Consider the following 27,466-nt stretch of genomic DNA (forward strand, 5'->3'; position numbering starts at 1 on the left):
GCTTCATCTTAAAGAGCGTTCGGCAGCCGCCAGCCTAATCCTGCGGGCTGCCGTTCACGGCATTCAAGCCTCCCGCACTCCAGCGAGCCCCGCCCGTTTGAGAGCGCTCGCCAATGTTCATGAATGTTCATTGGCCTTTTGAATAAGGCTTGGAGATGATTGGACTCTCAAGCGAGTTCCCCTGTGTAACGTCGTAGTGAAACGACTGAAGGGGAATGAAAATTCTGTCATTGACTACTCACCCTTATATTGTTCCAAACCCACAAGATCGTCGTTCGTCTTCGGAACATATTTCCGTGAGCTTTCTGACCTTGCATAGACAGCAACACAACTACTACGTTTAAGGCCTAGAAAGGTAGTAAAGACATCATTAAAATAGTCCATGTGACATCAGTGGTTCAACCACAAAGTTATGAAGCTACAAGAATATTTTTGTGCACAAGAAACACAAAAATAAAGATTTATTCAGTAATTTCTTCTTTTCCGTTTTAGTCTTCGAGGTGCATTCACAGGAGTACGCATGTGTGTGGCATTGCTGAAGCAGAAGTCGTTATTGGGTCATTCTATGGAAATGTCCGTTTTTCTGTCCATAGCCTTTACAGAAATATTACACTTGAAAAACACTTTAGGGTTAAAATTTCTTTATGTTTTAAAATTAAACAATATGTTATTTGAATAATGGATGTTTATCTCACTTCCTATATTCGGTAGGCGAAGCAGTGTATCCCCGGTAACTTCCAGTCCTGTCGCAATGCAATGAAAACTAATGGGAGAATCCTCTCTTTTCTTTCTTTCGCTGGTGTTACTGCAGTGTACCTGGCTGCTTTTATTCTAAACAGTGACACACTGCATCAGTTTTCACGATTTCCTGACACAACACGGATGAGACACGGATAAGGCCCTTCTAAAATACTACAATATTACAATTCTGGTGTGATAAAGGTCCATTACACCTTCTTGAGCCATTAATGTGGCAATATTTGTTTTTAAATTAATTATATAGAATTCCAAGCACCACAAAACCATTCGTCCCCACAGCCATGTACAGAGGGAAAGTGTTTTATTTTGAGGTCAAAAACAGGTTTTTCTACCATTTAAAAAACAATAATGTATTCATATCTATCAAATATATTATGTAAATGTAATAAAAAACTAAATGCTGAATAAATATTATAAAATATATAATAAAAGTAGTGGTCCCTTGGAGTTGTGTCACTGGTGTTACCATTTAACAAAAATCATTTATTTTGAAATAAAAATCACACTGACAACATCACTTGTTTTCCTTCTTCCAATTTCCTAAAGATCTATGAAAAAACGCATTTGTAAAGCCCACTGTCTTGTTTCAGTTATCAGAAATGTTAATCTCATGATTTTATATGAAGCTTTTAGTTCTTTATTGTTAGGGAATTGTAAAAAACTAGAATACAAATTGATTAAACTACTTAATTTAGTGAGTAGTCATTTTGTAACATGCATTTTTCATGAAAATTGTCACTGGTGTTACCTTCCTTATGGATATCAACAGGGAAGCTCAGTGTATCAGATCTTTTGTATGTCACTGGTCATTGATTGTGCCACTGTTATTACTGTGTTTTTTTTTCTCACATTAAATAAATAAATATAAAAATAAATAAAACAATCTCCTTATTTCTTGCATTTTCATTATTTTTTGTAACTTTGACGTGCTGAAAAGAAAATTGAGAAATAATATTTCATAATACCTTTAATATTGCCAGCAGAGGTAACACCAGTGGCAGAAAAATGGTACATGTGGTCTTAAAATAACTGCACATTGTCTAAGTTTAAATGTTAGAAAAATAAATACATTTTAAGAAATCTTGCCATACCAAAAGTGGACATTTCTGTAGAATTACCCTATTTTTGTTTTCTTTTTGCACAAAAAGTATTCCCGTAGCTTCGTAACATTACAGTTGAACCACTGATGTCACATGGACTGTTTTAACAATGTCCTTAGTAACTTTCTGGAACTTAATAATTTGATAATTTGTGTTCTGAAGATGAACGGGTTGGAACGACATGAGGGTGAGTAATTAATGGCAGAATTTTCATTTTTGGCTGAACTCTCCCTTTAAGGTGACATGACCTGGTTTTCCCTAGGTTTTTAAATTACATGTATTCAGTAGTAGATAGTATAAGTTGTATCAGCTGCTATTACTTTTGTTCATACTTAGGGTTAGGAATTTGAACATAACACCCAGAATATTTTAGCAACCATATAGCAATGTGCTAAGAGCCGCCCACAAAGTTCTAGCATCGTAATTGCGAGTTGTGCACGGGTAAGCGCCACTCTCATTTCCTATGTATCTAGTTGAAATTACGAGTGAGCGTGTTTGTGTTAAAGGTTCACAATCAACTTCCAAAAAAACCCACATCATTCTCTTTTTCTCCCCCTCCCACTCAGGTACAGATTGGCGGGTCTGCCTGGTGAGTTTCAGCTGAAGAACATCACCAGTGCAGAGATTAATTACTGTCTGATTGGAGAGCTCATCATCTGGACGCAGTATGAGATCCAAGTGGCTGCCTACACTGGAGCGGGCCTGGGGGTGTACAGCCAGTCTGTCACGGAGTACACGCTGCAAGGAGGTTGGACAGTCCACACACACATACACACACACACACTCACAGTGAGAAATAAACACAAAAACAATGCCTCATCAGTCGTAGCAAACCCTTGATGTTTTTGTCCAAAACACCGTCTTTCTCATTAAGCTACCGATATCATAAAAGATCTAGAGTAACCATGGGAACCATAAAATCCATTAGCCGGCTTTACTGCACAGATCGGCCATCTGAAAGATTATTTCTAAGAAGAGTAAATTTATGGACTCTGGGCAAACAGTGACCGTAGCCCATTAATTAATCTAATTTGCTTTATGTGCGTGAATTTGTGTGCGCAAGGAAGTGTGGGGGTGTTCTGAGATCCTTCAGCCGTAATTATTCATATTATTTAACGTCAGTGTAATGATACTCCTGCAGAGATTAATAGAGACCCGGTGTCCGCAGTAAAACAGCCTTCTTCTCGTAGAGGCTGTAACAAATGCTTTTGTACACGTGGTTAGAGGCGGTTTTTATGTCCCAGTTCAGATTTCCGGACACACTAATGTAACCTTGTGCCGTTGTGTGATTGTGTTCGAAATGAAAAGGGCAGCAGGACGAATCGGAGTGCCCAATCCAATTGAGCGATATCTAATCTGTACTCAACTCGCCAGGCCTGACCTTAAAGGGGCCATCTTAAGCACATTAAGTGTAAGCGGCATTGAGTCTTTATGGAAATATGATCTCGTTCTTTCCACTTCCCGCTCAGGCCTGCTGCATGGCACCGATAGGCTACAAAAAAGGCTTTGAATACGAACTGTAGTTCATGTGTATTTGTATGTGATTATCGGTGCCGCTGTGAACGATCATTTGAAATACAGAGCATGTATGGAAATGGGGGCTTTGGGTAGGCGTTCAAAAATTCAAAATCCAGGTAGTCACAACAGATATAGTCTCGCAGAGCCAGATATTTGGTTATTACCTCATTTTCTGTCAATTCAAAAGCAGGTTTGACTTCCTACTAAGTGTCTTAAAGAGTATCTAAGCACTAAAACTGTAAACTTTGGCTAATCCAGAGCAGTGTTATTTTAGTTAACAAGGAAATTATGTTTTTTGAGGTAAACATTCCAGGATTTTTCTCCATACGGGTGGACTTCAGTCATGGCAAGGTCCAAATTGTTGTTTCAATGCAGCTTCGAAGGGCTCTACACGATCCCAGATGAGGAATAAGGGTCTTATCTAGTAAAACAAATGGTCATTGTCTGACAAAAGAAAAAATTATATACTTTTTAACCACAAAGGCTCGTCTTGCACTAGCTTGACTTTACATACTATGTAGTCACGTTGGAAAGGTCACACGTGACATAAGCAGAAGAAAAGAAAAAAAACAAGAAAGAAAGTCAAGCACCCTTTACAAAAAAAGGTAAAAACGATGTCAGACTATTTTGAAGTTTTTCACACTACCGTACCTTTTTGAAAAGAAGTACACAGACGAAGAACTAACCAAGCACTATCTTTCCAATGTGATTATGCAATGCATAAACTCACGGACAGGCATCCCAGAGCTAGTGCAAGACAAGCATTTGCGGTTAAAAAGTATAAATATTTTTCTTTTTTTAAAAATAGCCGATCATTTTGCTACATAAGACCCTAGGGTTGTGTAGAGCCCCTTGAAGCTGCATTGAAACTGCAATTTGGACCTTCAACCCATTGGCCACCATTGAAGCCCACTATATGGAGAAAAATTCTAGAATGTTTTACTCAAAAACCTTTCTTTTCGACTGAGGAAAGAAAGACATGAACATCTTGGATGACATAGGAGTGAGTAAACTATCAGGAAAGTTTAATTCAGGAGTGAACTAATCCTTTAAGTTTAGTAAATTATGTGTTTTTGTCATTTTTATTAGTTTATCTGTTTAGTCTTAATTTGTTCATTTAAATTCATTTAAAATTACTTCTTTTATTTCAATTTGTTGCTAAAACACTTCTACTTTTTGCTTTTACAATTGTTATAACATTGTGATATTTTACTGTTATTTACAATTTTGTAATACAATTCTGTGCAAACACTTGCTTATTAAAATGCACAAATAAATTCAATTTCAGATAAATTATTTTTGTGGATAAAGTTCTACAGACAGACAAACAATCTAATGGATGAATGAATAAATAAATAAACGACTGGATAGATAGATAGATAGATAGATAGATAGATAAATAGATAGATAGATAGATTTTTGCCAAACGATGTTGATATCTGAAAGCACCAAAACAAACACGCCCATAGCCCAACAGGACCTCGCCCCTATTTTGATATCTCTGCCCCACACGTGCATACACAACCCTAATGACACACAAGCATGCTCCGATATTTACGCGGGTCCTACCTCTTGCCTAATCGTAACCCTTTTTTTAAAAATGTTTTATTTTATGTAATTTATTTTTCATTACTAGACACGCCCCTTACTGCTGATTGGCTACAAGTGGGATTAGGGAATCTGTCCTCAAAAGCGTTTTTCAAATATTGCTTAGTGCACCTTTAAATGTAACAGTACATCACCACAATATTTTTAGTGCCAAATTGTCTCCCACTCTGCAGTCCCCACAGCGCCCCCACAAGACGTCGATGCTGTTGCGCTCAACTCCACCACCATCAAATTCACCTGGACACCACCGCCCCAGCAGTTCATCAACGGCATCAACCAGGGATACAAGGTAACAGTGTAGAGAGAGACTGATGTGAGAATGTGTACTTGATTGTGCATATGAGAAGAAGAGAGAAACACATTCTGTTGGAGGTAAAAAAAAAATAAAAAATTCAATTCAATTTGCCTGGCAGGTTTATTGTCTTCCGGGGTATGTATGCATGATTGATTAGCTAAACGCCTGACAAAAACAGCAACTATAAATTTGAATGTGAGTAATTAAATCCTAGCAGTGTATGGTAATCACGTTTTGTGTATGTCTTATTGTTATTCTGTATCTCGCTCACAGCTGCTGGTGTGGCCCGAACACTGTCCAGAATGCATTACCATGGTGACCATTGCCCCCGAGTTCCACGGGTCACGTCACTATGGTTACGTTAGCAATTTAAGAAAGTTCATGTGGTATGAGACGGCAGTGCTTTGCTTTACCACGCCTGGAGATGGACCAGCTAGCACACCACAGCTCATCCAGACGCATGCTGACAGTGAGTAACGTGTTCACATCCACATTCAAGGAATAGTTAACCCAAAAAGAAAAATTCACTCACCCTCAGGCCATACACAATGTAGATGAGTTTGTTTCTTCATAAGAACAGATGTGGAGAAATTCAGCATTGCATCATTTGTTCACCAATGGATCTTCTGCAGTGAATGGGTGCCGTCAGAATGATAGTCAAAACATCTGGTAATAACATCAGAGAAATCCACAAGTAATCCACACGACTCCTGTCCATGAGTTAATTGTTTGTAAAACTATTTCTTCTGGATAAATTATGAATCCTTTAATAATATAATGAAAAGTCATCCTGTCTGAATCAAGAGAGAAATATGCACAGATCAAGCACCGTTTGTCCAAAACAAATATGATGGTAGATTTTGATGTGAGTGGACAACAAGAGATCAACTTTTCACTGGAGGAAGCATTATTGTGGATTATGTAGGACCCACAATGCGGAAAACGTGGATGAAATCACGGAATCCAGTCAAAAAAAACGGAATTTACTGTATAATGCGTAATGTCACAGAATTTTGGAAGAATAAATCAATATTAGGTCAGTAGACTTAAAACAAAATGCGATGTGGACTACTGTCTGTATATATAATGCCGCAAAAATACTATTTAAATATGAATCCTCTATATTCTGCACATCTCTGTGAATCAATGGCGCAGACGCGCGGTTTCGTTTACTGCACGCAGATTGAAGCACGCGTGACGCTTGCGGTGTTTTCAGCCTCTTACGTCTTAGTATATGAATGCATGAACACAAACATAATTTCGAGAGCTTTTACCATTTCTTTCAAGAAAAAAAAATCATTATATCATATACAAACAGAAACTTGCAGGTCTTCACAGCAAATTGTCAAACTTGTTTAATGATTTATTTAAAAAAGAATTAAATAAAATAATATCTTTTTAAAATAAAATCAATTAATTAGAGATGAATTTGATTATTAAAACTGATAAAATTAATTAAACCATTAAAGGGAATCAAGAAAATAATGGGGGGGGAAAACAGTATTTAGTGAAAATACATTTGAATTTGAGAAAAAAAAATTAAACATATTTCATAGGGCTTAAAAATTTAATTTTTAACATTTGTAAACTTTTAATGAATTTCTGTTAAATTGTGTAATTTTCATGATTTTGATTGTTTAGACATGCTTTTTGCTTAATATTTTTTTAATTTAACCAATAAAACAGAGTCTAGAAAAATTAAAATGGAAAAAACGGAATTTGGAAAAAAAATAAAATGGAATTTGGGAAAAAAACGGATTTCATATGACCCTAATTTTGGATTCAGTGTTCGGCCAAAAGCAATGGTTTAAATTTAAAGTCCCCATGAAATCAAAATGAAAGTTTCTTTGCTTTTAATATGAATATGTTAGCCTTAAGGTTATCTATAAGCTAGTGTGCTCCAAAACAACGACAAAATTCGCATTTACAAGATATAAGCATTCAAAACTTACAGTCTCTTACTTCCGCCAATATAGATCAACGATTTTGATGACGTCACCCTGCACTTCAGCTTCACATCAAACGTTCTGTCCAATCAGATGCTCTCTAGAATCTGTAGCGTCCCGCCCCCTACATTATAAATAGACACTTGTTTATATATTTTCATATTTTAGAGTTTTATATTGAATCGAGGGGGTAATCTATTAGACCGTGGCTATCATACCACATAGAATAACTCCCCCTGTTTCAAGGCACTTCAGGGACCTTTAAAACTCCCTAGAGATTGATTTGTTTCTTACAAACATGCAGCTTTTCGCTTCACAAGACGTTAACGGATGGACTGTGTCGTGGATTATTGTGATGTTTTTATCAGCTGTGGGACTCATTCTGACGGCACTCGTTCACTGGAGGATCCATTGGTGAGCAAGTGATGTACAGTAATGCTAAATTTCTCCAAATCTGCTCCAACTTATTTACATCTTGGGTGGTTGAGGTGAGTAAATTGGCAAGAAATTTTCATTTTGGGGTGAACTATTGCTTAAAAGTTTTAGCTTTCGTACTGTTTGTCAGAAATAGTGTCATTAGGTTCATCTATTTTCAGAGAGAAAACAGTTGATACTTCAATAAAAAGCAGTTGAGAGCTCCATTAAGCCTCCTGAGCAATGAAAGATCAGCCTCTAAGCACTAAATGTGTCCTCTGGGATATAATGTTGTGCTTGCACTACTGACATGTAAAATCATATTTCACACTCTTCCAGATACCCACACACTCTTACAGACAGTCTGTCTGTATTTAATTGGAGACAATCGACTAACAGTATGCTCTTTACTTGAAAACTGTCCAGCAGGCTTTGAGAAAGAGATCTCTCGACAAAAACAAGGCTGTTTGTTTGACATTCTAGCCACCAGAATCGATACGGAGGAGAAATCTGGCTCTTTCACTATGCATGCCGCAATTTGCCACGTAATTGTGCTTTTTACATCGCCATTGATTAGTCTTTTCGCCGAATATATATTGGCCACCCAAGCGCTGTTTTCACGTCACGCCACAGGCACGGAGAATCAGCCTTGACTAACCTGCAATTATTGAAGCAGGATCACTCCTGTTAGTCAATGCACATGTGCTCGCTATTGATTGTCCCGCCGTGTGTGCGTACGCTTGGATATGTGTGCGAATGTGCATGCAGCTGTTAACAGACAATGTAATTTTCATCAGATGATAACAGCATGTGGTCTTCTCTGCAGTGTTGAACCACAGGAGCTTGTTTCCCATGAATAGCTCAATCACACAAACAGGTTAGACACGAAAAACTGTTGCGCACGTACGCGCTCTCTCATCTCTCTGCCTTTTATTTGTTCCGAAAATACGCTGTGCGTGTGCAAGCATTATGTGGGAAATTCGCTTCGTTTGGTCGTTTACCTGGATCTTTTGATTGAGGATCCCTGGTTGTTTCGAAACTTTCAGGTTTAATTTTCTGAAGAATGGAACGGAAACAAAGTGAATAAAAGTTGTTAAAACCAAAGAGGTCTGAAATACCTGCCAAAAACGGCCTGTTAGCATTAGTGTACAGCATATAAACATCAAATAAGCCATTTTTGATAGATCCTGTAAGGTGTTTAACACCTCCAAAAATAATTGGCCACTGGTAAAACATCTGCTACAATATAATGAAATGATTATGAACATTATCTTAGTAATGCAACAATGTACTGTATAGGGACTTGTGTTTTGTAGGGAATATTTTTTATTACTATGTATTTCTGCGGGATTGTTTATGGATCCAACATATTGTCAATGTAAACGCATCTTGAGTCCAAGACAAATTTCCACTTTCTATATAAAAATGCGGTTATTATACATATATTCCTGTGCTGGCAAAGTTGAATTTTCTGAAACCTTTGAATGGTAGGTTATGTTGCTTGCAGAAATCAATTTGTTTTCTTATTATGTGATATTTATTAATATTTTGAAAGGGTATTTTTAATAATATTAATATTAGCTATATTGAATTTTGAGTACTAGTAATTTTATCAGTAATATACCATTTTAAGTACTCTATATATTTCATTATATATATCATTTGAAATTTAAGTATTAGTAATTTTATTAGTAATATGTCATTTTGAGTACTTTATTTATTTTTATTTCTAGCTTTAATTTATTTCATTTTTAGTTCAGCTGATTTTTCTGCTCATCTAATTTTTATATATTTTTTTATTTAATTTTATTTAAAATAACAAAGTATTTATATATACAAAGTTAACAATAACAAAATTGATATAAACTTTTATTAATTTAATTATTTTTATGTATTTTTTTTATATATATAATTATTTTTAAAACATTATTTTTAGGGTTTTTTTGTATTTTCAGTTTTCATTTGAATTTGAAGTATTAGTAATTTAATTTTATATATAATAATAATAATTTTAAGGACTTTATATATTTCTATTTCTAGCTATAATTTATTTATTTCATTTTTAGTTTTGGTGATTTTTCTACTCCAACTTAAACCTGTATTTTATTTAGTTTTTCAAGTTTAAGTTTTCATCTAATTTTGATATTTTATTTTATTTAACTTTATTTAAAATAACAAAGTATTTTTTAATAGTTCTAAAGTTAACAATAACAAATTTATTTGTTATATTATTATTTTTAAACATTCTTTTTTTTTTGTTTTTTGTACTTTCAGTTTTCACTTGAATTGTAAGTATTAGAAGTTTTATTAGTAATATGTCATTTTAAATACTTTATATATTTCTATTTCTAGCTTTAATTTATTTAATTTTTAGTTTTGGTGATTTTTCTACTTCAACTTAAACCTTTATTTTATTCTGTTTTTCAAGTTTAAGTTTTCATCACATTTTATTTTATTTAACTTTATTTAAAATAACAAAATATTTTTAATAGTTTTAAAGTTAACAATAATAAAAAATTACATTAACTTATTAATGTATTATTTGAATCTTAAGTATTAGTAATTGTATTAGTAATACATATATACTTTATATATTTCTATTTCTAGCTTTAATTTATTTATTGTATTTTTAGTTTTAGTGATTTTTCTACTTCGAATTCAACTTATTTTTATTCAGTTTCTCAAGTTCAAGTTTTCCTCTGATTTAACATTATTTAAAATAATACTTTGAATAGTTTTAAAGTTAACAATAACAGCTCTGCTTAAAATAAAAGGTTATTTTTAAAAATCTATTTATAGAGAAAATTGAATCCTTATGGTGTATTTACGGCACCTACCAGCACTGACTGTGCTAACCAGCTAAACCTTGACCTCGTGGTCAGAGCGAACCACAAAAATTGAATTGAAAATTAATTGAACTGCAGTGCAATGGACTCATACGTTCTCATAAGCACGTGATTGATTAACCTGTCAGTCTGGCGTGACGACTCACACTGATAAGGTCTGCTTGACAGTCCGGGGCATGAGGGTTTGCCACGCGCGTGTTAGATCTAATGAGATTGAAGCTTTATCCGCACACATTTACCACTGTGCTTTTCAGGCAACTGTCATGTTCGCTTGTCAGACGTATTGTCTTGCGGAGTGTGTATGCATGATTGATTAACCACTAAATGACTGCTAACTCATGAGGGTAATTGCCAACAAACACATAATTTGCTTTCGCCTATTTGCATTTGTGATATGGCGACAAGCTCTCTGTATTATGATCTTGTGGACTGAGCGTGCAAGGTAATCCTTTACCATGAGCGGGTTTTAAAGTGTCCATAAAGCACTGCCCAATAAATAACAAGCTTTGTTCCACTCACACATGCACACACATGCTTGTGGTGCAAGAGCATGGTCAAACCTGCTGTGTATTCACGGGTTTATATCCCCTCAGATAATAAAATCACGAGGCTGTTGTTTAAAGATTGCATTCGTCTTATGTCTGTTTCTGTAGCTGACCTTCTACTTCTAGTAAAAATGCACTCTTTGTATTCGTAGGTACTCAAAAATGCACTAACATCCATAAGCCATGTTTGAGGTCTTCTTAAGGGCCTAAAGCATGGAGGTTTTGCATCTAAGCATCATTCTATTATCTTATATTATATTATATTTATTATATTATATTTACTTTTTTCAGAGAAATCTGCAGTAACATTGCTGAGTGCACTAAATTCATGTATATATTTGTTGTAGAACCGGGCCCGGTGACTCGACTGAGCTTCACTGAGATCTTGGACACATCTTTGAGGATCAGCTGGCAGGAACCGGAAGACAAGAACGGCATTATCACAGGTGAATAGGCTCAATTATCCAATTACAGCTTCAGCTCAACCTCCACAGGAACTCTCACTAATCTTTCCAACGCTGCATGTGAAGGTGTCCCAGGGATTGACTTCTGTTAAAACTAGCAGAATTTAGCTGTCATCACTTTGCTTTATAAAGATCACATTAAAACTTAGAGGACTTTTAGTTGCTATTAATATATGAAAAATTGTTTTAAAAATGTATAAAAAGTTTAAGACTAGGGCTGGCAAACGATTAATTGCAATTAATCACATACAAAATAAAAGTTTGAGTTTGCCTAATATATATGTGTGTGTGCTGTGTGTAATTATTATGTATATATAAATACACACAAATTAATGTATATATTTAAGAGAAATATGTTATTTATGTACAAAATATTTTTATTTATATATAATATCAATTCTATAAAAATGATAAAAAATACATATACTAATAATTATAAATATTTCTTAAATATGTACATGTGCTTGTATTCATATATACATAATAATTACATGCAGTAAACACACATATATTAGGCAAACTCAAACTTTTATTTTGTCAGCCCTATTTAAAACATTAAAAACAAGTACATTTAAAGCATTTATTTATTCCTGCTTGAGATGAAATATGAAAAATCAAGGTAAATATCACTTGTGAATGTAACATTTTTATTGTGTCATATACAATCAAGCTGTTACTTTGTCAAATTATATACGCTGCCATTCAAAAGTTTGGGATCAGTAAGACTCATAATGTTTTTTTTTAAAGAACTCTCTTATGCTTATCAAGGCTGCATTTATTTTAACAAACATACACATAAAACAGTAATATTGCAAAATGTTATTACAATATAAAATAATGGTTTCTATTTTAATATACTTTACAATGTAATTTATTCCTGTGATGTAAAGCTAAATTTTCATCAGCCATTGCACACATGATCCTTCAGAAATCTGTTTATTATGCTGATTTATTATTAGAATTATCAATCTTGGCAACAGTTGTGCTGCCAAGTATTTTTTGGAACCTGTGATACTTTTTTTTAGGATTCTTTGATGAATAAAAAGTTGAATAGAACAGCGTTTATTCAAAATATAAATCTTTTCTAACAAGGTAAGTCTTTGCTATCACTTTTTATCAAAAAACACATCCTTACACATCCACATTTTTAACACATCCTTGCTGAATAAAAGTATTAATTTTTTTAAAAAAAAGAAAGACCCCAAACCTTTTTAACGGTAGTTTATATTGTTAAAAAAAAATTATATTTTAAATATCAAAGATTCCAGCAAAAATTAAGCAGCACAACTGTTTCCAGCACTGTTAATAAATCTGCATATTAAAATGATTTCTGAAGGGTTATGTGACACTGAATACTGGAGTAATGATGCTGAAAATTCAGCTTTGATCACAGAGATAAATTAGATTTTAATGTATATTAAAATAGGAAAATGTTATTTTACATCTTAATACAGGGTTCCCACAGGTCATGGAATTTTATTATTATTTTATTTATTTATTTATTTTTTGTCCAAGTCATGGAATATCAGGGATTTTTGTTTATCGCTGTACATTTTAGTTTCCATGTATCAAAATGTAATTTTTCTATACCATATATCAAGGGTGGCGAACGTCGGTCCTGGAGAGCCGCAGCCCTGCATAGTTTTGCTTCAACCCTAATCAAACACACCTGAACAAGCTAATCAAGGTCTGAAGGGTTACTAGAAAGCAACAGGCAGGTGAGTTTTAATTAGGGTTGGAGCTGAAATCTGCAGGGCTGCGGCTCTCCAGGACCGGAGTTCGCCATCCCTGCCATATACATATATATACATATATTTTAATTGCATTGTTTCACACATTTTGCCTGTTATGGTTAGGCTATTTTTCAGCGCCATTTTATTCCCTTCCCGCTCGTCAACTGGCATTCACTTAAGTTAAATGCAGTCACCAGGTTGTACCTGTTAACTAAGGCAGGAAAATGTAAATTTCAAGAGTTTAGACTACAAAATGACCACTTTAAATACTGGTTGTTAAAAGTAAATGACAGAAAAGCGAAAACTGAATGTGAAGAAGTAAAACGAGTAAAGGATGAACTTGATGGCAAACAGAAAATCCTTCAGAGCGTTTAACCCCTGAAAGCATAAAAACCATAAATTAATTTCTGTAGAAAACTTAGTTTTGTACTAACAAACATCTGTGAACAAGTAAATAAAGCTTGCAAGTGGATGGATTTAAAATACCACTAGTATTTTCATCAGCTAAAAATGGTTTAAAGTCAGGTAAAGTCAGTCTGTTGCTGTAGTATGTCAGTAAAAAATATCAGTTTACATTTCTAAACATTCATTTTGCCATTAATTATAATAATCCAGTGAGATTTTTGTATGGAGCATAGGCTGTTGTCAGACTCCTTGTGCAAACAGAGATGTGATCTCTCCATCATTCAATCCAGTCTGTTTTAAGAAACAGAAAAAACGGAGACAGACTAAATCCAGAAGAACTGTAGCAACATCTCCAAGATGCTTTAAGAGACCTATACCTACAAAGCTACAGTACTGTTAAAAGTTTTAGGCAGTTAGGCACATAAAATGAGGATGCTGTCAAAAACAATGTCATAAATAGATTTTCTTTATCAATGAACTTCTATTAACTAAAATAAATCAGCATTTGATGTGACCATCCTTTGCATTTAAAGTAGATTTTGCCCTAGGTGCACTTGTGCAGTTTTTCAGGTAGCTTTGCAGCTAGGTTACTTGAAACATCTTGGAGATGTTGAAACAGTTCTTCTGGATTTAGTCTGTTTCAGTTATTCTGTTTCTTCATGTCATTCCAGAGACAGACTGGATGATGGTGAGATCAGATCTCTGTGTGGAGCTCTGGCTGTTGTCAGACTGCCTGTGCAAACAAAAATCTCACTAGATTATTACAATTAATGGCAAACAGAATGTTTGGAAATGTAAACTGATGTTTCCTACTGACACACTACAGCAAAAGATAGAAATAACTTACTTTAAACCATTTTTTAGCTGGTGAAAATACTAGTGGCCTAAGACTTTTGCACAGTACTGTAGATCGGGAGGCGCATTCCCTTCACAAACAAACGTAATCTGCTGCATCTTCAGCGGCTCAGATGTCGGGAGTAAATGACGACCATTATGTTCAATATTACATCCAGCAACACAACACCTCAGTTGCTCAATCTGAGATATTCTTGTCTAACTTACATCCCTGCTCCGGCATCAAAACAATAGAGGTCGGACTGAGACAGCTGATCTGAAGTAAGACGCTCATGTCAATCAACTATTGTGGGACAGGCATCTGAGAATGACTTGATTTGAAAAAGGGGATATTATTTTTACAGATTAATTAAAAACCACTGCATGGATTTTTATCATTATAGGGTAGATTTGTACATACACTGCCAACACACATTAATGTTCAAACAACATGTAAAAGTGAACTTTGCATCCGATGACCCCTTTAAAAAGCATTAAAAATCGTACTGCTTTTGAAAATCCCAAACTTTTGAATGTCAGTATATGAATATGAATATAGCTGAATTTCTGTCATGTTACTAGGAAGTGTACTTAAGTTAGTAGCCTTACTGCTTTGAGTTGGTTACTCCCTAGCACTGCTCTGTAGTGACTGACTGTGAGCGAGTTGATTCTCTCTGCATCTTTCATGTAATTTCACTCTGCGAATACATGCAAGGAACCATAAAGAGAGTTTCAATTCAGCGACTTACAAGTGACGGTTACTGCCTATGTAGACAAAAAGCAGCGAGGCGGTTCAAGTGCTTCTTCTCATCTCATTTCCACCTCTCCATAGGTTACGTCTTGAGCTGGGAGGAGGCCGGTCAGAACGAAACCCGCGTATCTCAGACTCTGTCCAATTCCACGCTGACATACAAAGTGACCGGGCTCACTTCACTCACCACGTACACTCTGCAGGTGGCTGCGGTCACACAGGCCGGCACCGGTACCACCACCTCGTCGACCATCTCGACAGGGCTGCCGCCAGGTCTGCGCACTCTCAAACAAATACACACTTCAATGCTGGCATCACTTTAATGCATCAAATTCTCCCTTGGGGATCGGTGATAGTCACCGTGTTCAAACTCTAAAGGAAATTCAGCACATGAAACAGGATGCCGCAGTGGGGCGCATATTTCACATAGACCAGCAATCCGAGACACAGTCAGTAAGACTGTAATACATCACACGGAGTCGGTATGAAGCTCTTGGGGCCGCTGTGTGTGTGCGCATGTGTTAGAGAGAACATGAAATAAATGATGATGACCAAAAGCCAAGCTACACTCATTATCTCCCACTGATATGCTGTGGAGTCAGGAGAGAACGAGCTTTATCTACTGTTGAATGAGCCACCGTGAACCACCCAAATATCATTATCAATCCATTTAATTACCAATTAATCATATACCCAAACACAATGTGCACTGCTGTACACAAAACCTAATCGTCTCTGAAGTGAGTTATAGGCCCATTTATAAGAGTTTTCTTTGAAGGATAATGAAGACACAGGATGGAGAAAACAGACAGAGAGCAGAACACAAAATGCAGGAAATGTTTCAATTAGAGCAGCTTGTGAGTTACGTAAATATGTTTTATTGTGTTGCTGAACAGAGCTTCCGGGTGCACCCTCCAATCTGGTCATCTCCAACATCAGTCCTCGCTCCGCCACCATACAGTTCCAGCCCGGCAGTGACGGCAAAACCGCCATCTCCAAATGGATCATAGAAGGACAGGTGTGTAGGCGTGTGTGTGAGTGTGTGTAAAATTTAGAAAAGCTTGTGGTGCCAAATCGTTTTTAGCAAGTAGCTAACTTTCCCACAGTGGCTAAAGGGTTAAAAAGTAGTGTCTTTGCCATCAGTAGCAACAAAATGGTTAACTTTGCCACAAATGTCAATGTTCTGTCTGCAGAATGGTTCATTTTGCTTCAAATTGCACTTTTCTCTGAAATAAATGGTTAATTTTTTTCATGAATGGTAGTTTTCTCTCTCCAAAATGGTTAACTAGGCCACATATTTCACTTTTCTCTATGCAAAATGGCTAACTTTGCCATCAGTGTTACATCCCAATACCTTTTTTGCAAATGGTCTAGTTTTTTTCATGTATAGTCGTTTTCTAACTCACTTATAGCGATGTTCTCTCTCCAGAATGGTTAACTTAGCCACAAATTTCATTTTTCTCTATGCAAAATTGGTAACTTTGCCACCAATGTTACTATTCTGGCTGTCAAATTGTTACCTTTTCCACAAACTGTGCTTTTCTCTCAGAAACATGGTTAACTTTTTCACAAATGGCATAGTTTTCACTTTCCAATATGGTCACTTAAATGGTTAACTTGGCCACAAATTTGACTTTTCTCTATGCAAAATGGCTAACTTTGCTATGAATGTTACTATTCTGGCTGCCAAATTGGTAACTTTTCCACAAATTGCACTTTTCTCTCAGAAACATGGTTACCTTTTTCGCAAATGGTATATTTTTCACTTTCCAAAATGGTTGAGATGGTCACTTAATTGGTTAACTTGGCCACAAATGCCACTTTTCTCCATAAAAAAAAGTCTAACTTTGCCATGAATGATATTATTCTGGCTGCCAAATTAATAACTTTTCTATGAATTGCACTTTTCTCTCAGAAACATGGTTACCTTTTTCATAAATGGTGTAGTTTTCACTTTCCAAAATGGTTGAGATGGTAACTTAATTTGTTAACTTGGCCACAAATGTCACTTTTCTCTATGCAAAATGTCTAACTTTGCCAAGAATGATATTATTCTGGCTGCCAAATTAATAACTTTTCCACAAATTGTGCTTTTCTCTCAGAAACATGGTTACCTTTTTCATAAATGGTGTAGTTTTCGCTTTCCAAAATGTCACATAAATTTTCTCTGTCCTGAATAGTTAACTTTGCCACAAAAGGCAATTTTTTCTCATAAAATAATGGTTGACTTTTTCATGAATGATAGTTTTCTCTTTGAACAATGCCTAACTGTGTCACTTATACAATTTTGTCATTCTAAATGGTTAACTTTGCCACAAATTATACTTGCCTCAGGAAAATTATTGTGCTTTTCATGAATGGTATATTACAGTTAATGCCACTTATAGCAATTTTTTTCTCTCAAAAATTGTAAACTTTTCTCAAAATTGGTGAACTTTGCCACAAATTATACTTTGGTCTCCATATTGTTTTTTTTTTTATTTCTCTCAGCAAATATATATCAAACTAAATATATAGGTTTACTTTGCCACAAATGTCAATAATCTGCCAGCCAAATGGCACTTTTCTCTTCGCGAAATGATTAATGTTGCCTTGAAGGGCACCTTTCTCTTTGAAAAAAATCTTATCTTTGCCACAAATTGCAGTTTTCTTTCTGCAAAATATGTAAGTTTGTGACGAATGGCAATTTTCCTTCTGCCGAATGGTTAACTTTTCCACAAACTGCAATTTTCTGTCTGCCAAGACTGCTCTATGGTATATGACTTTTCAGTGTATGTGCTCATAAGTATAAACGTGTGTGTATATGTGTATGTGTGTGTGTGTAAGTATTTGTGTATTTGTGGGTGTGTGTTATGCCCTTGTCTGGCAGGCTGTGCTCCAGTGAAGATGCTGTTGTCTGGCAGGTACTTCATCTCCAGGGAAAAACAGGCTTGCTCTTGCACTAAAACATCTTCCCCCGGAGAAAACGCACACACACCAACACACATGCAAGCTCACACTCCGTATTTGACATAGTACGAGCAGGCTAAGGAGATGTCATGCACCGTGTCTCCCAGCCCTTTAGGTGTGGTGTGTGTTTGTGTGTGTGCACGCGCATATGTGTTAAGCCCCTCCTGGATGGCGTCCAGCGCTGTGCAGCGTGAAGAGAAAAACTCCTCCTAATGAGATCCCTCTCTTTTCCCCTCCGTTTTCTTCACTCCTGTCTTTAATACTGTTTAATCGAGGGAGAGCAAGAAGGAGGGAGTCAGAGGGAGGGATGAGAGAGGAGAAGATTAGAGGTACTGAGGTGGCACTAATGGGGTCTTAAGTCTATGGGTTAGAAATCAGCTTGTGTTGAGGTGTTTTTTTACAGCTGACTTCTTCACAGCTGTATCCTGGACCAGGTCGCTTGCCGATTCCGATTCCCTTTGTAATCTTTTCACCTTTCCTCTGCTCGAGCAGCGCTGCACAAAACATGCTGTGTAGATGCAGTGTTTACATGGAAGCCAAGTACTAGCTGTTTCAGCGTATGGTTTGTAATATTGAAAGGGACGTATCATAGAAAGCTGCATTTTTCTTCCTCTCTCCCCAGTCCACATAGATTATTCATGGATATTAAGCTGCAAAAGCAATGTCACCAACAGGAGCTTATGTGACCACCAACATTTATATACAAAAACCTGTTCAGTCTTAAAGTGATAATATATTAAAATTAAATAATAATACAAAATTAAATAAAAAAGATAATTGCAACTTTTTATCTCACAGTTTTGAACTTTTCTGAATTTATATCGTACAATATGGACTTTGTTTCTTGTATTTCAGGGGGGAAAAAAATCAGAACAGCGAGATATAAATAAAATAAAATAAAATAATGATAAATAAAAATAAAATAATAATTAAAAAATAAAATAAAATAAAGATAATTGCAACTTTTTATCTCACTGTTTTTAACTTTTCTGAATTTATATCATACAATATGGACTTTGTTTTTTGTATTTTGGGGGAAAAAATCAGAACAGCGTGATATAAATAAAATAAAATAAAATAAAATGATAATAAAAAAATAAAATAAAAAGATAATTGCAACATTTTATCTCACTGTTTTAACCTTTTCTGAATTTATATTGTATAATATGGACTTTGTTTCTTGTAGTTTAGGGGGAAAAATATAAATTGCAAGATATAAATATAATACAATAAAATAATGATAAATAAAAGTAAAATAAAATAAAATAAAAAAGATAATTGCAACTTTTTATCTCACTGTTTTAACCTTTTCTGAAGTTATATTATACAATATGGACTTTGTTTCTTGTAGTTCTGGGGGGGGAAAACAATTAGGATATATAATTAAAATAATATAATGACAAATAAAAATAAAATTAAAATTAATTGCAACTTTTTATCAAACTGTCCTGACCTCTTCTGATGTATATCTTAAAAATAATGATAAATAAAAATAAAATAATAATAAAATATTTTTTTTTTATTAAAATTGTTAAAAGTATATTAAAATTAATTGCTTAATTAATTAAATCAACTTTTTAACCTTTTAACCTTTTCTGAATTTATATCTTACAATATGGACTTAAATAAAATAATGATAAATAAAAATAAAATATCAATAAAAAAATAAAATAAAATGGAACAAAATAAATTTCAACTCTTTTGACCTTTTCTGAATTTATGTCTTACAACATTGACTTTGTTTCTTGTCGTTCTTGTGGGGAAAAATCTGAATTGTGAGATATAAAGATATTTTTAATTACTTTTTTTTTGCTACAGAATAAATGTTAAAAATGTAATAATGACATTTTTATCTCACAATTCAGTTTTTTTTCTCGCAAATGTAAGTTTGTCACAGTTCTTCACAGAATTGTTCTCACAATTGTGACTTTTTTTTTTCAGAATTGCGAAAAAAAGCCTAAATTGTGGGAGATCAACACAGAATTGGAAGAAAAATCATTTACAGTTAAATTTTTTATGTATTTATTTATTTGTTTGTTTGTTTTTTATTATGGCAGAAATATTTTTGTATTTCTATGCCCTGGAAACTTCAAGTTTCTGCCAAGAAGACAGATTCCTTTGCAATAAAATGAGCTTTCATTCTGATTTCAGAGAGAGAGAGAGAGAGAAAGGCCTGTAGTTTTGGAACAATTTGTGAATACAACGAAATTCAAATGGATCCAGTGATTCCATTGACTTTCATTATATGGACAGAATTCATACAGGTTTAGAATGACATGAGGGTGAGTGACAGAATTAACATTTTTGGGTGAACTTTCCCTTTAAACTCCCTATAGCCCATCGTGATGAATGATAGTGTGAACTATTAGGTTGGCCAATCACACCAGAGGTCATTTACATATGGAAATATGAAAAGTTTGCTAGCCAAAAACGGTCAGAGGGTCAGCGAGAGGCTGGAAAATGTAAAATGATGACTGTTTTCTGTGTAAGAAACCTTGACTAACATTATAAGTGAACCTCAGTGGGGAAATTGAAAGTGTAGAATGTGGCCCCTTTTAAGTATTTTGACAGTTTATACATGGTAATGATAGGAAAGAGTGAACCGCATGAAATTAATCACAGGTTGCTCTATGAATAAATGGAAGCAGCTCTCAGTGAGGTCCTAGAGGAAGCGTGAGTCACATGATTGTGACATGTTTGAAATGATAAGCAGTTTTTATTTGCAGATAATGGCTGGTTACATTACCCAGTGTCTCTTTTTCGTTTTTTTATGTTGTGGATCCACTTTTTAATTAGCTCATTACCTCTTTATGGCCTTATTAAGATCAAGGTGGTTTAAAAAAACAAGCCCTTTCCAGCTCTCACATGTCATTATTGAGAATCTATAGCAATATGCTTTTGATTTGCAAAAAACAAGAAAAACAAAACCAACAGCCCTGATATGGAGTCTGCACTGCGGGCAGCTTGGCTGGGTTTGCTGTTGCCTTTCACTGTCGGTCTGAAGTTTTTCTATCATCAGCTCTGACTGCTGAATCTGACTCTCTGCCATATTTCTCGTAATAGGAATGAGGGATGCAGGATGTGTACTGTACACAGTGTGGGGGACCTAGATTTGCCCATATTATCATTTGAAATCTGATGTGAGGCATAAGCTGTCTCGGCTGTGATCTTAACATCTAATTTGTGACTGTTGATTGTCATGTTGATGTCAGTTGACTAGATAAAGTTTGGGGATTTTTACTCAAAATTGGATTGTAAATGTAAAAATATCTCTGTGCTTTGATCTCGATTCCCGGTTTCATCTCTCCATCGGTTACCTATATGTTTAAATTAGGATAGTATCATACTGCTTTTGCTGTCGGGGCATTAAACAGTATGCACACATCAAATACAGGGATGTAGTCTCATGTGTGGTGAAAAAGGTGACAAAGATGCAGCTTCCCCTAGGGGAGACAACTTCGGCCCAGGGGCAATGTTTTTAACATGTGGATTTTAAAAATGTGGATTTATAAACATATTTTAGTAGCTCATGAGGACATTAGGAAAAAAATCACCCTAGATTCTGTATAGTTTTCTTTAAAAAAAGAGTTTAAAAAAATTCTCAGTATTATATTATATTATATTATATTATTATAATAATACTGCATTGAAACATACAGAGTTTTTATCAGTCACACTGGAAATAAAAGTATTGAAATTATAATCAAGAATTCATGTATTATCATCATTATTATTAATTATTATTATTAGTATTATTATTATAAGAGTTTTTAGCAATCACACTAGAAATAGAAGTATTGAATTTCTAATGTAAAATTATTATTATTATTATTATTATATACAATCATAAAAAATAATAATTATAAAAATAGACAAATAATAAATAAATATATTACTATGTACTATTGTTTTACTGTTAAATAAAAATGTGTATTTAATAATAATAATAATAATAATAATAATAATAACACATTTTTTACAAAAATTAAAAAAACTGCAAAATAACTTTATTATTATTATTATTATTATTATTATTATTATTATTATTATTATTATATACAAGCATAATAAAAAAATTACACAATTATTAAATTATAAAATTGACAAATGATAAAGAAATGTATTACTATTTGTTCTATTGTTTTACTGTTAAATAAAAAAGATTATGTAATTAATAATAATAATGATAATAATAATCTATTAATAATAATAATAATAATGATACAGGAGATACAGTTTGATTAAAAACAGCAAAATAACAATTTCATTATTATTATTATTATTATTATTATATACAACAACAACAACAACAACAACAATAATAATAATAATAATGCCATTATTAAATTCTAAAATCAGACAAATGATAAAGAAATGTATTATTATTGTACTTTTGTTTTACTGATAAATAAAAATGTGTATTTAATAATAATAATAATAATAATATGTTTATTTTACACACAAATTTAAATACTATTTTTTTCTAGTGCAATTTATTATTTGATCATTATTATTATTAGAAAGAGTTTTTTTGTCAATCACGTTGGAAATAGAAATATTGAAATTCTAATATAAAATTAATGTATTTCATTACTATTATTATTATCATTATATACAACAACAACAATAATAATGCCATTTTTAAATGATGAAATTAGACAAATGATAAAAAAAAAATGTATTACTGTTTTACTATTGTTTAACAGTTAAATAAAAAATGTTTATTAAAAAATAATAATAATATTAATTATACATTAAAAATGCAATACTTACATTTCCAGTGCGATTAATAAAAAAAACTTTCTTGCCTATTTATTTGATTGGGCATCTAGATAAAGTTGCATTAAAAGTTTAAAGCAGCCATTTTTATTTCCAATTTTATTTCCAACTTAATGGCATGCATCATTAATGAAGATTGATGCAGCGTTGTTTACCGCTGTTTGAAGCATTTATCATGGAGTAATGTTCTTGTTTCTTTGTCATCTTTGTACTGTTGGAAAAACTTAATGTACAATGTATTTATTTTTAAAGATGATGACTGGAAGTCTCTTGCTGATGTAAACATGCAGCATAGTGATGTCCTGTGACTGCAGTGAAGCAGTTTGTCATATTGGTTATGTGTGTGTGTGTGTTTTAAACAGCTTTTTTAAATGAAAATCATCCTGTGTGTCCACAGGTGGGGAGTGTGGGCGAGGACGACGAATGGAAGGTTCTGTATGAGATGGACAGTCCGCCGGCCTCAGACACCCTGGAGATTCCCAATCTCATCCCCTTCACTCAGTACAGGTGAGCCTTTCGCTCCTTACCTGAACAGAAAACCACTTTCACGTCAAACTAATGTAAGTAAAATGTGGTGTTTTGAGCAGGGTTTCCGGGTACATTTCAGCTGCTTATGACCTTTAAATGTTGACTAAATAGCTCTCCCTGCGTTATGTATCTCCAGCTATCCTGTTTTTCTATATTTTTTCTTTGTTTTATTTGTTCTTCATTCTCTGTGACTTTTCTCTCATTCTCTTTTCTATTTCTCTCTTTAATTGATTTTCTGAAGGTCCTGTGGAAAGATTGTCTTCTGATTCTCGGCACACTATCTTGTCCTAAAGGGATTAGAGATGATCAGAGGCTGTAGAGATCTGTTATCCTGTCCAAAATCCCCTGTCCTCCCGTTACTCAAGAGCAAGATCGGGAAATTAAAAATGCTGTTTTTGTCTCTCCCCGCTTATATATTCCTTTCAGGTTCAGGATGAAGCAGGTGAACATTGTGGGTTCGAGTCCCTTTAGTCAGCCTTCGCGTATGATGCAGACTCTGCAGTCTAGTCCAGACGTGGCCCCGACGAATCTCATAGTGTTTTCTGCTAGTGAAACCAGCCTGAGGATTCGCTGGGAGGTGAGAAACAAACACAGTCCATACATGTAAATGTGATTTTGTGTTCTGCACTATACCGTTTGTAAGTTTGTCCGTATTTTATTTTATTTTTTGTTTTTTTTGAAAGAAATACAGAAATTAATACTTTTATATTTAGCAAGGATTGATTAGATTACTCGAACCTTGTGACACTTGGCTTTTTTTGTATTATTTATTTATTTATTCATTTATTTATTTAGAAAAAAAAAAGATAAATTAATACTTAGGGTTAGGGTTGTGGTTATATTTAGCAAGGATGAATTAGATTTCAAAAAGAACCTTGTGACACTTGGCCTTTTTATTTTATTTATTTATTTTTTTTTAATAAATAAAGAAATTAATTATTTTATATTTTGCAAAGATGGATTAGATTTCTAAAAGAACCTTGTGACACTTGGCTTTTTTTATTTATTTTATTTTTTTATTTTTTTATTTATTCATTTTGAAGGAAAAGGAGAAATTTGTAATTTTATATTTAGCAAGGATGAATTAAATTTCTAAAAGAACCTTTGTGACACTTGGCTTTTTTTATTTATTTTATTTATTTATTATTATTATTATTTTTTTTTTTTTCATTTATTCATTTTGAAGGAAAAGGAGAAATTTCTACTTTTATATTTAGCAAGGATGAATTAAATTAAATTAAAGAACAAGACAAATTTGTAGTTTTTATATTTACCAAGGATGGATTACATTTCTAAAAGAGCCTTGTGACATTTGGCTTATTTTCATTTATTTATTTATTTGAAAAAAATAGAGAAATTTATTCTTTTATATTTAGCAAGGATGGATTTCTAAAAGAACTTTGTGACACTTATTTTTTTTAATTTTTAATATTTTATTTTATTTTATTTTATTTTATTTTATTTTATTTTATTTTATTTTATTTTATGATTCACAAAAAAAAAAAAATAGAAAAAACCCTTATACCGTTTTTGATGAATTACACATCAGAAATACATTCGACATTAAGAATTTTTGTAGTAGTTTTTGAATTACTTTTTTATAAAATTGATGAAAACGTAGACAGTTATCGTCAGAACTATATTCTGTTTCTATATTTGTATTAATTATATAAGGGTTTTAATTTATAAATTTAAATTGTATTATTACATTTTAGTATTTTTCCCTATAAATTCCCCCAGACATATGGCATTTATGAAAATCAAAGCGCTTAAAAAGCTTCTCTTGTTGCATAAAAAGGAGGTGGTTCTGGATTTGGTGTGAACATAATCATAAAAACTGGAGCCCTCATAAAAATCCAGCAATTTACACACACTCAAACACACGCAGAAATGGACATGAAATACTGTCTGTTGCGCTTCTGTGCGCACACTTTATAGGTGAGGGATATACTGGAAGAGGTTGACAGCTTATTTTTCCTGTCTGTTTTTTGCTATCAGGAGCCATAGTGTCTGTCAGTATCAGATGTAATTGCTGTTATTTTCTCCTCCAGTTCTCCTTTTTTCTCCTCTCACCTTTTCAAAGCCTGAAGAGCGATCGAAGAATTTGAGTTGTAGAGGCACATAACATGAAGGCTGTCATTTCATAAGACAGGACTCCATTTAATCTAAAAAACGGCTTCTGCAAAGCCTCCGCTGGTCGTAGTAACACATTTGTGGGGTGCTGGTGCTGAAAAAAATGACCCTCAGGACATAATAGTGCTTAATGCAGTACTTCACAAGCGCTGAAAACGAAAACACTGACCTCTAAACCTTTTTTTATGGATAGTCATTTATTACGCTCATACTAAAACTTCCATTGAAGAAAAGGTTATACTTTTACTGCTCTTCTGTCATTTACCAAGCAACCCAAGTTTCTTAAGTGTTAATGTCTTTAATGAGGAGAATTCACACTGTAAGATGAATTTTATGATGAGCTGCTATGGATATGCTTTGAGCTTCAGACGTAATTAGAAAGTAACACTTATTAATTTTTATTTACTGAAATTTAATATAAACATGCAATTTACCTTCCCAGCTGTTATAAGCATGCAATTTATCTTTCCCAGCTGTTTACCTTCACAGACATAACCGCCTGTTTTTGTAACTCCTGAGTGTTTTAAACATAAACTTGTGTGTATTTGACAGTTTAAGTGCAATAAGACATGAAAGAGAACTTAGTTTAGTACTCACATGCTGTTTGACAGACGTTTCTGTGCGCGTGCTTCAAATGTGTGCGTTCGGAAAACCCTATATCAGAAGTTTAAACTGATACGGCTTTAAAACGCATGGTTTCAGCCCAGTAGACATGATAGTCAAAACCAAACTGGTGTTTTTTGGCAGAGTATCTGAGGTGCGAGCTGTAAAGGCACAGCTCTATTCTGAAAAAGTGGGTGGGGAGCAGCAGCTTATTTGCATTTAAAGAGACATGCACAAAAACAACATGTTTTCATTCAATCCAAATTAGGATTTTAATAATAATATAATAAATGATCTGTGGGGTATTTTGAGCTGAAACTTGACAGACACATTCTGGGGACACCTGAGACTTATATTACAGTACATATTGTAAAAAGATGAATAATAGGTCTCCTAAATCAAACATACTGTGCTTGAGAGAAAAAAATATTATATTTTAATTAAAAAATAAATGATTCCAAATAAAAAATTTGAAATTCTCTTTATGCAGTTCCCACACTTTTCATGCATTTTGCTCTCTGTTCTGCTGTCAGTTTTTGTGAGTCTAAAATCTTTTCTTGTGAGTTGAAAAGTTTTGTTTACGAGTGAAGCTGCATCTCAGTAGGCGGTAACTGTGCACCAAAATGAAAGACGGGTTTGTATTGATCACTTTTGCTTGGCACAATTAAAAACGGTCTTAACTGTTTTTATGTGCAATCTTTTATTTTTTATTTACAGTTTTGCTCAGTATGTTTCATTGAATAAAAAAGACCATTTTATTCACTAGTATCCACTGAAAAATAATCTGAAAATAAACCAAAGCGAACAAGTTTGTCACATTTAACACTTAAATTAGTATAGATGAAATAGCTTTATATATATATATGTGTGAGTGTGTGTGTGAATGTGTGACCCTGCACCACCAGACCAGTCATAAGGGTCAGTTTTTTGAAACTGAGATTTATACATCATCTGAAATCTGAATAAATAAGCTTTCCATTGATGTATGGTTTGTTAGGATATTTGGCCGCGATACAGCTATTTGAAAATCGAAATCTGAGAGTGTAAAAAAATCAAAATATTGAGAAAATTGCTTTTAAAATTGTCCAAATGAAGTTCTTAGCAATGCATATTACTTTAGTTTTGATACATTTACAGTAAGAAATTTACAAAATGTCTTCATGGAACATGATCTTTACTTTATAACCTAATGATTCTTGGCATAAAAGAAAAATCGATCATTTTGACCCATACAATGTATTTTTGGCTATTGCTAC

At 33.7% G+C, this 27,466-nt stretch overlaps 1 protein-coding gene across 1 annotated transcript in view; it reads left to right on the forward strand.

The window, feature by feature from the left end:
- sdk1b (sidekick cell adhesion molecule 1b) overlaps positions 1-27,466 on the forward strand; it is a 259,703-nt gene that overhangs the window by 183,788 nt on the left and 48,449 nt on the right. Inside the window, exons 19-26 of the mRNA XM_051116461.1 lie at positions 2,426-2,607; positions 5,159-5,274; positions 5,554-5,749; positions 11,379-11,477; positions 15,300-15,491; positions 16,115-16,236; positions 23,344-23,453; positions 23,901-24,051. Coding sequence (XP_050972418.1) covers positions 2,426-2,607; positions 5,159-5,274; positions 5,554-5,749; positions 11,379-11,477; positions 15,300-15,491; positions 16,115-16,236; positions 23,344-23,453; positions 23,901-24,051 — 1,168 coding nt within the window. The remainder of the gene's footprint in view (positions 1-2,425; positions 2,608-5,158; positions 5,275-5,553; positions 5,750-11,378; positions 11,478-15,299; positions 15,492-16,114; positions 16,237-23,343; positions 23,454-23,900; positions 24,052-27,466) is intronic.

This window comes from Labeo rohita, chromosome 1 (assembly GCF_022985175.1).
Source record: "Labeo rohita strain BAU-BD-2019 chromosome 1, IGBB_LRoh.1.0, whole genome shotgun sequence".
NCBI lineage: Eukaryota > Metazoa > Chordata > Actinopteri > Cypriniformes > Cyprinidae > Labeo > Labeo rohita.